At 36.2% G+C, this 16,413-nt stretch overlaps 2 protein-coding genes across 4 annotated transcripts in view; one reads left to right on the plus strand and one right to left on the minus strand.

Annotated features, from left to right (window-relative positions):
- Window positions 1–9,403, minus strand: part of rubcn (rubicon autophagy regulator) — a 29,818-nt gene extending 20,415 nt beyond the window's left edge. For both annotated transcript variants that reach the window (XM_052121318.1, XM_052121317.1), the window contains exons 1-6: window positions 9,256–9,403; window positions 6,356–6,509; window positions 3,930–4,013; window positions 3,669–3,828; window positions 3,369–3,475; window positions 757–934 (exon numbers count right to left, since the gene is read on the minus strand). In XM_052121318.1, coding sequence (XP_051977278.1) covers window positions 757–934; window positions 3,369–3,475; window positions 3,669–3,828; window positions 3,930–4,013; window positions 6,356–6,509; window positions 9,256–9,293 — 721 coding nt within the window. In that variant the 5' untranslated portion in view covers window positions 9,294–9,403. The remainder of the gene's footprint in view (window positions 1–756; window positions 935–3,368; window positions 3,476–3,668; window positions 3,829–3,929; window positions 4,014–6,355; window positions 6,510–9,255) is intronic.
- Window positions 9,404–10,806: 1,403 nt separating this feature from the next.
- On the plus strand, window positions 10,807–15,255 carry LOC127639367 (uncharacterized). 2 transcript variants are annotated; one of them, XM_052121328.1, is made up of 2 exons: window positions 10,807–10,959; window positions 11,775–15,255. In XM_052121328.1, the coding sequence occupies exon 2, from the start codon at window positions 11,775–11,777 to the stop codon at window positions 13,662–13,664; it is 1,890 nt and encodes a 629-aa protein (XP_051977288.1). In that variant the 5' UTR covers window positions 10,807–10,959; the 3' UTR covers window positions 13,665–15,255. The 2 variants fall into 2 exon arrangements, with proteins under 2 accessions (XP_051977288.1, XP_051977289.1); XM_052121329.1 differs by having other exon boundaries at window positions 10,937–10,976.
- The last annotated feature ends 1,158 nt before the right edge of the window (window positions 15,256–16,413 follow it).

Here is a 16,413-nt window from a genome sequence, read left to right on the forward strand (position 1 = left end):
TTTATTAAATCGGCATAAACTGCTGTTTAATCAGGAATTATAATTTTTTTTTTATTATTATTTATTCAACAAATATATTTTTCATTATTAAATTGTATTTATTTTTATAAATTTTATAAATAATTTAGTATTCTCTACTGAATTGTGATTTTTATTAAATCAGGATAAACTGATGTTTAATCAGGCTAAATCTGCAAGCATTTATTTATTTATAAAAACAAATTATATTACGTTCTATTTATTTTTGACATTTAATTTATTTAAAATGTATATATTTATTTTATAAATTACATTTAATGAATTTATTATTATTTAGTCATTTGTATTTATTACTTTTTTGTTCTTTTTTATTTATAAATGTAATTTGTTTAATTTTGGTAACAGGATTGCCAAAAAACTGGTTGAATTGAAAAATAAAAATAACTCAAAATAAAATTAGGTTTGACCTGAGGTGGACAAACAACATTTTCTGAATGTTTAGCACCTCCTTTTACTGACCACTTGGTTGTTAAGAAAAAAATAACTTATTTATAAGAGTTTCAGGCCCTACTTTGTACTTAATTCGTGGTAATTCTGAGAAATGGTCATATACCGCAAGCATTGCAAACAGCCCATGCTCTTTTCCAGTTTTCTCACTAAACACCACAATGTATTCTGTTCATATGGGGACTTTTTGTATGTAAACAAGCAAGCACTTAGTGCCGGTAATAGAGAGCCACAGAGCAGCCTGTTGTCCTCGCTGTGAAATCTGCTGACCTGAGCTATTGCTGGAGTGTGGGCTGCTGGGAATCTCTGTAAGGCAGCTCTGGGAGATGGTGAATCTATGGGACTGTGAGCTCTCTGGAGTCTTCCAACTTCCTGTGGCTCCGGGGAGCAAAACCAGACTCTGGCTCTTTAGCAAACCCATGGGAGGAGACTCTTTCAGGTGTGAGAGCTTTAAACACACAAGAGATAGAAGGTAATTGACATGCCTATATGTAAAATAATGAGGCAACGATAGTGAATACTAGAAATATGCGCTATGCTTGTTAACTAAAGCATGTGCGATCACACCAAACGTTTCTAGAAAAGTTCTCATATCTTTGTTATAAGCACTGATTTTTTACGTCAACTGTCTCTGTTGGACAGGTATGCTTATTGGATAGATCAATAAATGCTTTTTGGATAGATACGCGTTTGGGCCAGAGGTTCAAATCAGCAAAATAACAATCAGGTTTGAGATTGTGGGCCTTTTCTTATTAAACTAATATTATCTTACAAATACCCATTTCTTTCTTTCTATAGAACTTTGGCCTCCATAAATCTAAACAGATGAGTTCCTATTGAGCAGAGGAAATTCAACACCATTGTTAGTTTTCCTAAGCATAGTTTCAGAGAGAAAGAGCGAGGTGTGTTTTTCATTGCAGGTCACTGCTGCCCAATTCAGGTTTGTGAATGTTTGTAGTGTAGAAGACGGATAAGAGGAAGAATTAGAATACAGAGTGCATTCCATTTTAATAATATTATCCCTGCTGTATTATTGCATTGTGGAATTACCGCGGTTTGTCAACAGAGAGAACAATTGTCCCAGCGTTGTACTAAAATACAAGAATGCCATTTGTGGACTGAAGGTTTACAGAAAGAGTATTGTGCAGCTAAATGACCTTACACACAACTGAATATGCAACCGAATGGCTTTGGCAGTGGCAATACGTTTTTGGGAATGCCCCTCCTGCAAATGACTGAAGGGAACGGTTCACAACCGCTCTAAAATATCAATAACTTTTATTAGTGGTATGAGTTTTAGGAGTATATAGGAACACAAATGAGTATTGTATATATGCATAAAGAAAATGTGAATACTTATATTTGGTGTCGTTTAAAATCAAGCTGTCATTTTCCAAATTACGCAAAAAGTGTGAACGTTTATTTAATTGTGTGTATTTAGTATCCATGAAATGTTAGCTATGAAATTAGCCTTAGCAAGACGAAGGAGTTGGACACTTTATTTGACAGACGAAAGCAACTCTTAAAAAAATTAGGGGAGTGTCACTCCAATATTTCGACTCATCTAAGAGTAATTCATTTCAAGAGTAAAGCATTTTAACACTAAAGGTAGCTCCTCAACCCATGGCAACTTAGAGCTCATCCTGAGGACTTCTAACTCACTAAGAGGGAGTCATAACAATCCAAGGAATGGCTGCTGCCACAATTGATGGTGCTTTCACATTTGGCTCGATCGTTTGGACCAAACCACAGTTTGATGTATTAAAACGTGTCTGTCTCTCTCTTTCTCTCTCTCATATGTCTGCAATTATGCGTTTCCTGCTGTGTCTATAATGAATTTGCCGACAAATAGTGGTTCCCTGTCTTCCGATCCCTTGGGTGTTCTAAGAATGCATGTTCATAAAACATGACGTCATCCAAAGCAAAGAGGATAACTCGGTCTTTAATCTTACCTTAAATGGATAGTTCACCCAAAAAGGTTCTCTCTTCATTTACTCACCCTCATGCCATCCCAGACACAAATAAATATTTTTAGAAGAATATTTCAGCTCTTTTGGTCCATATAATGCAAGTGAATGGGTGCCAACATATTTATGCTCCAAAAAGCACATAAAGGGTGCATAAAAGTAATCCACACGACTCCAGTGATTTCATTCATATTTTCTGAAGTGATATGTTAGGTGTGGGTGAGAAACAGATCAATATTTAAGTCCATTTATGCTTGAAATTCTTCTCCCTGCCTGGTAGGTGGCGATATGCATGAAGAATGTGAATCACCAAAAACACAAGTATGTGAAAGTGAACGTTAAAGATTGACTGGGCAGGGAGGAGAATTTATAGTAAAAAAGGATTTAAATATTGTGCTGTTTCTCACCTACACCTATCATATCACTTCTGAAGACATGGATTTAACCACTGGATTCGTATGGATCACTTTTATGCTGACTTTGTGATTTTTGGAGCTTAATATTTTGGGACCCATTCACTTGCATTATATGGCCATATAGAAATTAAATATTCTTCTAAAAAAATCTTAATTTGTGTTCTGTTGAAGAAAGAAAGTCAAACACATCTGGGATGGTATGAGGGTGAGTAAATGATGAGAGAATTTTCATTTTTGGATGAACTATTCCTTTAAGATTTCCCCCATTACTTAGTAAAACTTGCTCTTAGCAGTTGTGTAAATAGGTTTAAGCTAAATATCTTTGGAGAACTCCTACAAGTAAGACAAAGGTCTTTGTGAATTTGGGCCCAGCTCTCATTACAGGTAATTTTAAAGAGTTTTAAAAAAGTACCATCACTGTATCTTTAAAGTATGCAAGATTGTGGATAGTTGAGATCAAATCAATTTTACTTTTTATCTAGGATGTAAAGGTCCTCACCCTGACAGTGTCGATGAGTGCCAGTAGTCGAGGGTTATTCTGCTCTACCGCCTCAAGACACTGGAACATAGCAGATACATGTGGCTCACTCAACAGGAAGGCTCCATCTACAGAGGGTTATGAGAGAAACCATGAGACCAGACCAGACCAAACACATAATAAATGATGACACCAAAATGACAGAATACAATTGCATCTCTATCGGCTCTGCTCCAAATCATTGTGAGCTGCCTCGCTGCCTATTAATTGTGTCAGTGATGGTATGAAGATGCAGAATTGTTAAGAAGGGGGTTGAGGTACCGTTGTAATATTTCTGTATGTTCGCCTTGTGTTGCAGCAGTGGCTTGAGCTGAGCAGATAAGATGTGAGCTTGGAGGCTGTGTAGAAGCCAGCGTTCGGCTTTATAACCCTCTCCAAAGCTCTGCATGCCACTACTCATCACTGGCTCTAACTGACTGAACTGCAGAGAGAGAGACAAAAAATGGTCAATGCTCATTAATGAGGTCTTAATGAATATAAGTCCTCCGACAAGTGAGAAAGATTAATTTGATGGACAATTACCTGTTCAACATTACGGGCTAAATGAGGACAAAGATACCGCACACACCACACAAACCGCCAGTAGTCTTTTTGTTTATAGTAAACCTGCAAGACAACAGGAAAGAAAGTTAGATCTAGGGCAAAGTGCAATGATTCATACGTGACATGTGCATTACTTTTGCCAATACTGTGCATGCAATTCAAGTCAAAAACTAGCAGTGAAAAATATGTTTTTAACTAAAATTAAAAACAATAAAGAAATGTTATTACATTTCCAATAGGATTAAACATTGAAATTATAGATGTGCACTAAAATACCAATAAAAGAACTTCAGCTTTTGTACTTTCAATAAATGTGGAATCATCTGATTTAATTTTAAATTTAAGTGTGACTTTAGACCAGGGGGGTCAAAGACGTCATATCAAATTATACTATTGGAAAAATATATTCATAATATTCTATTTTTATCTACAACCCAAAAGAAACTAATTTCTTAAATGAAAAACTCTTACAAATTAAAACTCTTTCATTTGTTGTGTTGCAAGTTATAGCTCACATCTTAAAGCGACAGAACCTTTTTTCTAATTACATTTCAGCTGGAAGTTGACCTGTGGGTGGCGCAACTGTCCAAGAGCAACGAACAAAACTAAAACTAATGTCTCAGAATTATTTAAGGAAAAATAATCTATTCTGTGGAAAATCATTTATTATATCAACATAACATATTCATAATATACCATTTTTAGCAACAGAAGAATTTTTTTTTTAGAATTTTTTGTTTATTAAATTAAGCTAAAAACATTTGCATGTATTTATTATATCGGTATAATATATTCATAATATTCCATTTTTAGTTAAAGCATGAAAGAAAAAAACTTTAATTTGTTGTGTTGCGAGTTATAGCTCACATCTTAAAGCGACAGAACCTTTTTGTATTTACGCGCCACATTCAGAACATTTACAGCATGTGCATAAATACGCGCTTTCAGCTAAAGTTGGATCTGAGGGTGGTGTAACTGTGCCAGAATGACGGACGATACTAAAACTAGTGTTGCACAGCAGGATCAATTTAGGGGAAAAAAAACATTAAATTAAATTGTTAAAAATGTTGTCCATTTATTATATCGGCATAATATGTTCATAAATGTTTTAGTTACAGAAGGAAAAATTTACTATTTTGACAGAAAAAAAAACTATTTTGTTGTGCTGCATGTTATATTTTGTATACCAAATAGTAGAACCTTTCTTTTATTAACGTACGGCATTCGGAACTCGTCAACATGCACAAATTCATGCTATTCAGCTGAATGTGGTGCAACCGTCCCAGAGCAATTAACAAAACAACAACATGCATTACGTGGCAGGGCAATTTCATGGGACAAAATGTCAAATAAAATGATGCTAAAAAAAGATTTGCATCATTAATTACATCTGTATAATATATTTATAATATTACATTTTAAGGTAATTTGTTGTGTTGCAAGTTATTGCTCACATCTTAAATCGACAGAACCTTTCTAGTAATTATGTGAGATAATCGGCACTCGTATTAATTTTATAAAAGCACTTGCATTAATTCTTCTGTTAAAACTCATGTATTATTTGAACTGTAAACATTTTTAAATCATAATTTTACAGTCTTTTTAGGGTTTGTTGACATCACATCGTCATGGTAACAAAGTTGTACAATTGGCTTTTTAAAATTGATTTTATCACACTAAATTCATGTAAACATATATTGTTTATGTCTTGTGGCTACACTTTTGAAATAGTGAATATTTTAACCTTCAAAAATTAGACCTCATTCACTTCCATTGTATGTGCCTCACTGTAACCCAGAATTTTGCTTTTTTTTTTTGAGGAACAAGACAAAATTAATTTCTGTGGTAATCAATATTATGCCACAAATGCTGTTGATTGAGCTCAACTTGTATTCAACGCGGAATTCCGTTAAGGGCTTACTAAACTGAGATATTGTTCAATTTTTCTTCAAAAATTTTCTGGTGATCATGTTCATGAGGGTGAGCAAATGTTGAGAGAATTTTCATTTTTGGGTGAACTAATCCTTTAAATAAAAATACAACCTATTGAAATTTTCAGAACTATAACAAACTGTCTGATTGTGTTAATGTATAATCTAAGAAAAATATTCTTCCTTGTTCAATCGGTCACACATGCAATTTCTATTATTGTCAAAATTTAACAAAGAAGAATTGAAACTTATAAACACATTCTTCCTTGTTTGATCAGTCACACAGGCTATTTTTGATCTCATGTGCCTTACTTGCAGTTTATGTATTCGTCTATTTCTGTCTAAATAGCTCCTGGTAAATCAGATGGTTTTTCAAGCAACATTTCTGGACAGAATATAGGAGTTACTACATTAATTAAATTAAGTTAAAACATTAACAATCGCCTCTTGTTTACACTTCCAAGCACACAGTACCTGTTCATGTTTTAAGCCATGGCCCAAGATATTATTCATGTCCTTGTGCAGGCGCTGAAGACCCCCATAGCGAGACCATACGTTAGGATTGTTGGTCGAGAGCAGCCCTTCAACCGTCGTCTTTAGATTATTCAGGAGCTTCCAGTGTTCCCATCTGATGGTCATTAAATGATGACAAGGGGTGGATAGGAAAAAATAACAGATCTGATTAAAAATGAACATTATTTCCATAGTACAGTAATGGTAGCAGTTGGTAATACCAAGCAATTTTATAGAGTATATACAGTTGAAGTCAGAAGTTTACATACACTTTGGTTGAAGTCAATAAAACCACTCCACAGGTTTAATATTAGCAAACTATAGTTTTGGCAAGTCTTTTAGGACGTCTACTTTGTTCGTGACTAGTAATTTTTCCAACAATTGTTTACAGGCAGATTGTTTCACTTTTAATTGACTATATCACAATTCCAGTGGGTCAGTTTACATACACTAGTTAACTGTGCCTTTAAGCAGCTTGGACAATTCCAGAAAATGATCTCTAGCCTTTAAACCATTAGACAATTAGCTTCTGATAGGAGGTGTACTGAATTGGAGGTGTACCTGTGGATGTATTTTAAGGCCTACCTTCAAACTCAGTGTCTCTTTGCTTGACATCATGGGTAAATCAAATAAAATCAGCCAAGACCTCCAGAAAAATAATTGTGGACCTCCACAGGTCTGGTTCATCCTTGGGAGCAATTTCCAAATGCCTGAAGGTACCATGTTAATCTGCACAAACAATAGTACGCAAGTACAAACACCATGGGACCATGCTGCCATCATAACACTCAGGAAGGAGACGCATTCTATCTCCTAGAGATGAACGTAGTTTGGTCCGAAAAGTGCAAATCAATCCCAGAAAAACAGCAAAAGTCCTTGTGAAGATGCTGGAGGAAACGGGTATACAAGTATCTATATCCACATTAAATTGAGTCCTATATCGACATAACCTGAAAGGCTGCTCGGCAAGGAAGAAGCCACTGCTCCAAAACTGTCATAAAAAAGCCAGACTACAGTTTGCAAGTGCACATGGGGACAAAGAACTTACTTTTTGGAGAAATGTCCTCTGGTCTAATGAATTTTTTTTTTAATGTTTGGCCATAATGACCATCATTATGTTTGGAGGAAAAAGGGTGAAGCTTGCAAGCCGAAGAACACCATTCAAACTGTGAAGCATGGGGGTGGCAGCATCATGTTGTGGGGGTGCTTTGCTGCAGGAGGGACTGTGCACTTCACAAAATAGATGGCATCATGAGGAAGGAAAACTATGTTGATATTTTGAAGCAACATCTCAAGACAAATGGGTCTTCCAAATGGACAATGACCCCAAGCATACATCCAAAGTTGTCGTAAAATGGCTTGAGGACAAAAAGTCAAGGTACTGGAGTGGCCATCACAAATCCCTGACCTCAATCCGTTAGAAAAGGTGTGGGCAGAACTGAAAAAGTGTGTGCGAGCAAGGAGGCCTAAAAACCTACACAAGTTCTGTCTGAAGAAATGGGCCAAAATTCCAGCAACTTATACTGAGAAGTTTGTGGAAGGCTACCCAAAGCCTGACCCAAGATGTTAAACAATTTAAAGGTAATGCTACCAAATACTAACACATTGTATGTAAACTTCTGACCCACTGGGAATGTGATGAAAAAAATAAAAGCTGAAATAAATCACTCTCTACTATTATTCTGACATTTGGCATACTTAAAATGAAGTAGTGATCCTAACTGACCTAAAACAAGGAATGTTTTCTACGATTAAATGTCAGGAATTATGAAAAATGTTTAAATGTATTTGGCTAAGGTGTATGTAAACTTCTGACTTCCACTGTGCTGTGGTAACACAGTGGCAACACTTTATTTTACAGTATTGTTCTACATTCACGTACCATGTAATTATAACAACTACAGTAATTACTATGTACTAACCCTAAACCTAACCTCAACCCTACCCTAAACATATATTAAGTACATGTAGTTACATAATATTACTCAGTACTTTCTTTGGTAAGTACACTGAAAGTATACTGAAAGTACACATACTGTAATATAAAGTGCAACCCAAAAAGTAATACCATATTCATATAACATGATGTACTTCAAGAATACAATGGCACAACCATGGTAAATATTTAAAAACACGGTATTACCACAGAAAATATTCTTAACAACATAGTACCACCGTGGTATTTTTGTTATTATATTAGACTTCATATTTATAATATATAGTGTGTTTTACGCAGCAATATTATTGACAATAAGATGTTTCTCAAACGTAGAAAAGAATGAGAACCGCCTTAAACTGAGATTTAGCGATTATGTTTGGTATTTAACAGCTAAATGTGAGCGTATGACAAGACTGCATAAGTTATTTATTGTGTTTACGTCAACTGCTCTGCTGACAGAAACCTGCTAGAACATGCGATGCTGAGAAATAACGACTCCGTATATCATGAATATTAATTACGTCACGCTGCCCTTCATTGGACGCCTTCTGAGAGCACCCAGTCACCTATTGGTTGATTTTTCCAATCTCTGCCGCCTGTTTACTAATTTAGCCAATCAGATTGCGAATCTAATGAAACCTAATTAATATCCATGAACCTAACCCTTCCTCATAGTGGGGTTCATAAACTCGCCAGTCACATAGCTCGATTAGAAACCTGTAATCTATCATTGTCTCAGCAAACAAGTTTATTATTGTAAATATTATTTACATGTAAAAAAATATCTATATTTACAAGTGTATCAGGTGCTAAACTCACTTAAATTAAGCAGTTATCTTAAACACAAGTCCCAGAGTTAAAGCTATGTACTGTATCTAGCTGTCAAACAGCCCTGCAGTAGATAGTCGTCTTATTTATTTACCTTCGCTCTCCATCCTCTGCCTCCATCGATATTTCCATCTCCGCCCCAGTTAACTGTGATCAGTTCCTCGTGATTTACAGTTTAGTTTCAATTTAAACGGAGAAAGTCTCCAGTCAGGCAGGAGAATGTGTTTCAACTGTGGGTCCCGCACCATAACAAGATTAAGAATAATGAAGTCAGAGATAAAGCGCCAAGACCGGAGGTGCTTTCCTACAATAGCGGAAGTAGTTTTTTTGTCCGTGCATGAAAAAGTCTCTATATATTTGCGTTATAATATATATATATATATATATATATATATATATATGTATTTATTTAACACAAAGTACAATTATTCTAAAGAATAAATTAAAATAACACAAATATCTATTTTACTTTCTCAGCAAAAGACATGCTAATTGTGTTCCTCATCTATAGACTTACAATTGTTTTATCTAAATATCTGACAAATAGATATAACCCTGGCTTTGTGCATGTAATTACACATTTAAAAAAATACTAAATAAAAAGTTTACAGAGCAAATACAGAAGCTGACAACTGCTGTCAATAGAAACCTTTTATTTCATAAAGAAGAACTAAATATTTTGGTTCCATAATTATCTCTGAACCAATAAATAAATAAATTGTCTTTCATTTGTAAATTGGAAATCAAAAACCTCTCATGAAACAGCCGTTTATTATGTATCAACATTTGAGTCCCATATTAACCCATCTTTAAACATGAGTAGCTGACCCAGCTTGAAAACAAACCTTTGGCAGCATTTCCTAAATATATCAACATAAATCCAGTAGCCTTATTTCATTTTAATTGTTTTGTTTTCTTCTTCTTCTCGAGAATGCCTGTTTGCCCTGTTCCAACCCCAGTCTTACCAACTTCTGCTTACTTTTATTTAATTGAAAACATTAATCGATTCTCTCTATAGGCCAATGTTTTTCTATATTTTCTGTGAGACAATGTTTTATTAAAACAATTCTTGAATTTGTCTGCAAGTTATGCAACATTCATCCTAACTCTCTTTAGTAATGTAGCAGCTCTTCTGTCATACTCATTAATCATCATTCTTACAGGAAGTAAATATCATCTCTTATTTACCTTTTTTATCCTGTCTAAGAAACAAAAAAACAACATTACTTCAATAGAGAATAGTGAGAAAGACAAAAGAAAATATAATATCGAGACTTTAACTGAGACACCCATTATATTCAACGGGTCTTTGTGTATGGTGTGGTGACTCCCTCACAGTCCAGACAGACAAACTTCACTTTGTCCTTCCACTAAGTACTTTTTGCTCTGAATAGTGGAAATTCAGTGCAAAAAGTACTTAGTGGAAGGACAAAGTGACGTTTGTCGGTCTGGACTGTGAGGGACTCATGTGGATGCTGGAGGGGCTGAATCATGGACTGTAAAAGGGGCTGGATACGCAGTCCTGATCGGTCACGAGAGGAAGCAGCAGGTGGCGGTAATGCGCTATTTTACTTTGCGATCCGCCGTTCAAAGAAAGAAGGAGGATCGAAACCGGAAACGAACGAAATTGTTACAGGAACAAAAACGAAAACGTAACAATCTTTTAACCATCTCTTAATACTTAACGTAATTTCGTCGTTCCGTCGAATCGTTTTAATTTAGCAGTCTATTAACTATGAACATGCCATATGACAGAGAGTGAGACGATCACAGAGCCACATCTAACCACTGGACAGAGGTATTTAACACAACGAAGTAAACATCTTTCATTTCCTGTCCCCCTTAATGCAAAGTTGTGCACCTAAAATGCACCATTTTAAAATTAAATGAAAATATATCCAGCTAGTATAACAAATTTATGAGAGTAAGATTTAATGTTCAGTAAAAACATGTGCCAAATGTGCAAAACTGACATAGAAAGCGTTTTTATTGCAATATGTTGCAGACCTTTTGGGATCATACAAAAAATATACAATTTACAATTGCTATTTGTTGTAAAACCATAACCACACCATTTACCATGGTTTTACTACAATAATTACAATATATTTGAACTATGATATTTATTGTAAAACTATAACAACATTTACCATGGTTTTACTACAGTAATTATAGTTGAACTGTGGTATTTGTTGTAAAACCATAACCACAAAATTTACCATGGTTTTACAACAAGCAATAAATTAAACGAGTGACAAAACTGGCATGGCGAAGGCTCAACCTGTTTTTTAACAAGTCTAAACTGGCTGAAAAAAACAGGCTCATCTGACAGATGTCCATATTTAGCAATAGTTAACCGTATATTTTCTTATATTTCATAACAAACACATTTCTAATGGATTGTTTTCATGCCCAAATAACCAATGAGGTGATGACCTTTGCCAGTTTAACTATGGAAGACTAGAATAAGTCTTAGCCTACCCACAAATTCTGTGCCACATGGATAAACCCATCATATTACCTCTCTTCAGTTGTTTCTTTAAAACAACAATAGCCTAAATGCAAAGACAAAAACTATGACTAAAACATTGACAATATATGGACTTTTTTCAGATGGGTCGCCACCAAGAGAATCCAGCGCATCGGTATTTCTTTTATGACAAGGTCTCTAATAAGTCTTTCTGCAAAATTGAAGGATGCGGGGCAGAAATATCTGGACACCACGGAGGCAACCTGCAGAGACATCTCCAGCGTAGACATCCAGCAGAGCATGCTGAGACAACCGCCCAAAAGAGACCAGCATCTGTAGATGGACTAACGACTCTGGATGTGGCTGTTGTGAAAAGGGCAAAGATCACAGGCCTACATGTCCAATTAAGTCCCAATATCATAAAAGATGCATGCATAGAGCTAGTAACCATTAACGGGAGACCTTTGTCGTTAATGGAGGACTCAGGCTTCAGGAAAATTATAGACCCAATACAAGAGGCTATTGGAAATGACTTCAACATCAATTCAACAAACATCTGTGAAATGGTGTCAGATGTTGCTCAGGGGGAAAGGGAACAGCTCAAGAATGAGTTAAATGGAAGACTTCTGATGCTTAAAATTGATTCAGCTACATGCAGAGACCGAACTGTTCTTTGTATAAATGTACAATATGCTGATGGAGACAAAATTGTGATGCACACATTGGCCGTTAAGGAGCTAACGGAAAGGCACACGACCGAATACATCTCATCAGTTGCAAAGGATGTCTTGCATGAATATAATGTCGAATTGCGCCAAGTGTACTCCGTAACATCAGATAATGGTGTTAACATGGTGAAAGAAGTTTATTTACTGTCCGATATGCAAGACGATGACCTGTCTAACAACGAGAATTATACTGATGCTGCAATCACACTGGTGAAAGAGGAGCTAACCGAGGCTGAAGTCGGAAGTCAGGAATTAGACATTGAACTTGATACTGTGATGCAAGGACATGTGTTGCGCAGTGTCAGGTGTCCTGCTCATACCTTTCAATTAGCAATTGATGATGCATTAAAAGAGAAATGGTCATCCAGCTTGATTTGTAAAGCAAGGCGCGTTGCGAAAGAGTTGCGCACGCAGAACATTGTCATTCCTCGGAAAAAAATGGGACACGAGAGGGCCATTGTCGACTGTGCGACATGCTGGCAGTCGACACACGATATGCTTGAGTGGCTTTTGGAGCTCAGGAGCTTCTGTGAAGATATGTCTTCAGCCATAAAAGCACTGCATTTAATTGAGAACGAATGGCAGGACATAGCCAACTTGGTGTGCGCGTTAAAACCTGCGAAAATCGCGGCGAAAAGCCTCCAGTCTGACCAGCTTACGGCAGGTGACTTCTACGGCGTTTGGCTCCAGTGTGTACTTTGCACTGACAAAATCGACAACCTCTTCGCAAAACGACTAGTCCAGTGTCTCACGGTACGGCAAACTAGACTTTTTGACAGTGATGCCTTTGTGGCTGCTTTATTTCTCGATCCTAGATACCGACTTTTTCTTACGGATCATCAAACAGAAAGGGCTAAGGTTCACTTAACTCGTGCCTGGGAAGCCATTAAAAATGTATCCACCAACAGTGCGTCTAGTACACAGTGCACACCATCCCAGTCATCCGAGGAAGATGACGAGATTGAACAGCTGTTGATGGCAAAAGAACTGCAGGCCACAAAAGTGCAGAGTTCTCACGTATCGATATCGTCTCTTTTGGACGTCTACTCAAGAGGAGCACGTCTTAAACGTAGCGAGTGTCTTTTCAAGTACTGGGCAAGCATTGCCCCCACTAACCCAGACTTACATAAACTTGCTATGAATGTCATTGCACTCCCTGTAACGCAAGTAAGCTTAAAACGCGCAAATTCATGCCTCGAGTATATCCTTTCCGAACCGGCATTGTCAATGAACGCACAGGTCTTGGAAAACATTCTTTTCTTACGTTTAAACAAACAATATGGACATGCAGTAAATTACAAGTGATTCAGGAGCCTATGTTTAAATGTTTCTGGTTTTCTGTGTTTTTTGTACATAATTGTGGCAATTGCACCTTTTTCTAATTTCTCAGACACAAGCCTTTCCAGTAGCCTTGGGCCACGTCCACAGTAATCCGTTTTCTTTTGAAAACTCATATTCAGTTTCCTTATGCCATTGTTTTACAAAAATGGGGTAATGGAAATCATTTTCGTAACGCTCCGTTCTCGGTGGAAGAAAACACCTTTCTAGTGTGGATGAGATGTAAATGTTGTGAAATCAATGCGTTTTCAAATTAATATTTTAATGAGTATTAATGAGGACGTGGCCTAAATGTGCATTCATACACAAAAGCATATTGGGATCCATCTACGCTGTTTGTCAATTGTTTTTTTTTATAGATGGACGTCTGTGCTGCATTTTGTTGGGGTTTTTTTCCCCCCAGCATTTCACGAAGGAGTGCCAAATGTTTGTTTTTTTAGATACCATGTCAAGTTAAAAGAACTTTAACTTTTATAAGCGCATAAACACATTCAGTCTGAATGGCCCCTTAAATGGGCCATTATGGTTTCTTTTAATGTTGTCAAGTAATGTAATATTGTAAGTAACAGAAAGGTTAAATTACAGATTCTTCTCGGAGCAAACAGATTTATCTTCTTTTCTTTTTGCCCCAGAAAGAGGGTCAAATTGACCCAATATGATGTCATTTTTTGGTATTTTATGAAAAATACCATTTGTACACTTGAAATTCCAAGTAGTTTTTAAAAAATATTGTTTGTGACCCTAACAAGTGTCATTTCCAAATTGATTGGTCATAGGTTCTGAAAAATGACTGCTTTTGTATTACTACCCCAAGTCTTCATAAAGGGGGTCAAAATGACCCGTACACATTTGAAATGTCATTTTGTGCACCAGTTTTGGACACTGCTTAATTCACATTCTTCAGTTTGTGTTATTTCAATTTTGATGACTTCACCGTTATTCTAAAATGTGGAAAATAATCATAAAAAAGAATGAATAGGTGTGTCTAACTTTTGACTATCTCTTACTGTATCTCTTTCCAACCAAAAGAAATTCTGTCCAAAGTCATAGACAAAAAGGTGAATAAAATGTTGTGCACGATGTGCAGAGTTGTTCTGCAGAGAAGATCATAGCTTTATAATCTACAATAGTTGTCAATGATGAAATTACTTTAATGAACTCACATATTTCATAGTCATTTATGTTGAATTTCATTTGTTTAACTGTAAATGTTCATGTAGTGAACAAATAAACATTGATTAATTAAGCTGAGAATAGACCTTTAAATCCAGTTGAGTCTAGTAGGGCTTCATATCCCCGTTTTTTATTGCTATAGTAATGAAATTGTTTCATAGCAAATTCATAATTCTTTCAACTTGTTACCCTATTTTTAAACGTTTTTTTTATTATTATTATTTATTCTTTTTCTCACTGCACACCACAGATACTGTCATTTAGAAAATGAGAAAAGCCATGTTTGTGCTTGTGCTTGGTGTCCTTTAATTTGACCACATGGTGGCGCTGTTTATTTGTTTTAATGATTCTGTTACTTGTCATAAAAGAAACAGTAGTGCGACTCTCCCTCAACTGCTTACCATATTCAGTGAGTCACACAGCATTTATGTTATTTTAAGGTTCTTTGCATTTGGCAGTTAGAGCCAAAGGGATATTTTTATTTCTTTATTGAAGGAGTTATTTATGGCTTGCTATGCAAAGATTTTTCCCTTCCCAAAGTACTTTAGTGATTGTATCCAAAAATGTCAAATTACATTTTACATGCTACAACATTTAATTTCAAAACACTGGTTTAACTTGGGATGTGTAGCAAAATTCAGATTTTGACTTGTGATTATATAACACGTTTCCTTGTGCATGATGTTTTTTCAAGCAGTGATGCACAGTGGGGAAACAAGTTACACCATTGTAAGTGTGCACAATCTATCCAGCCCAAATTTCATTTATTAGTGTTTGTATATTTGCTATATACAGTATGTTGTTACTGCTTTGGATGATGTTTATGGAGACATCTTGGGCCAGATTCTATCATCATTCTGTTATTTAGGCATATTCGTTTTTCTTACACATGAACTTTGGTATGGCATTCTTGAATTTTTCCAAATGCATTGGCAATAACTATTGGCACCCTTTCATTCAATACTTTTTGCAGCCTCCCTTTCCCAAGATAACAGCTCGGAGTATTCTCTTTTATTCCCTAATGAGGTTGAAGAACACCTGACAAGGGTTCTGAGATCATTCATCCATACAGAATCTCTCCAGATCCTTCAAATTCAGAGGTCCATGTTGGAGGACTCTCCTCTTCAGTTCAACCCAAAAATTGTCTATGGGGTTCAGATCGGGGGACTTGGGTGGTCATGGCAGAACCTTGATTTTGTGGTCAGTGAACCATTTTTGTGTTGATTTTGATGTTTGATGTTTGTTTGTATTGTCCAGCTGGAAGATCCAACCAGGGCTCATTGTAAGCTTTCTGGCAGAGGCAGCCAGGTTTTGAGTCCATGATGCCATATATCCAAACAAGATGCCCAGGACCTCTGGCAGAAAAGCAGCCCCACAACATTGAAGATGCAGCAACACGTTTAATCATGGGCATTGGGTACTTCATCATCTCTGTGTGTGCCAAACCCGTCTCTGCTGGCAAGAAGCTCTATTTTTGTTTCATCTGACCATAGAACCCGGTCGCATTTGGAGTTCCAGTAGTGTCTGGTAAACTGAAGACACT

This window comes from Xyrauchen texanus, chromosome 48 (genome assembly GCF_025860055.1).
Source record: "Xyrauchen texanus isolate HMW12.3.18 chromosome 48, RBS_HiC_50CHRs, whole genome shotgun sequence".
Lineage (NCBI taxonomy): Eukaryota > Metazoa > Chordata > Actinopteri > Cypriniformes > Catostomidae > Xyrauchen > Xyrauchen texanus.

Bases quoted from the DNA above. Each gene is read 5' to 3' on its own strand.
- LOC127639367 (XM_052121328.1), top strand. From the start codon at position 11,775: ATGGGTCGCCACCAAGAGAATCCAGCGCATCGGTATTTCTTTTATGAC.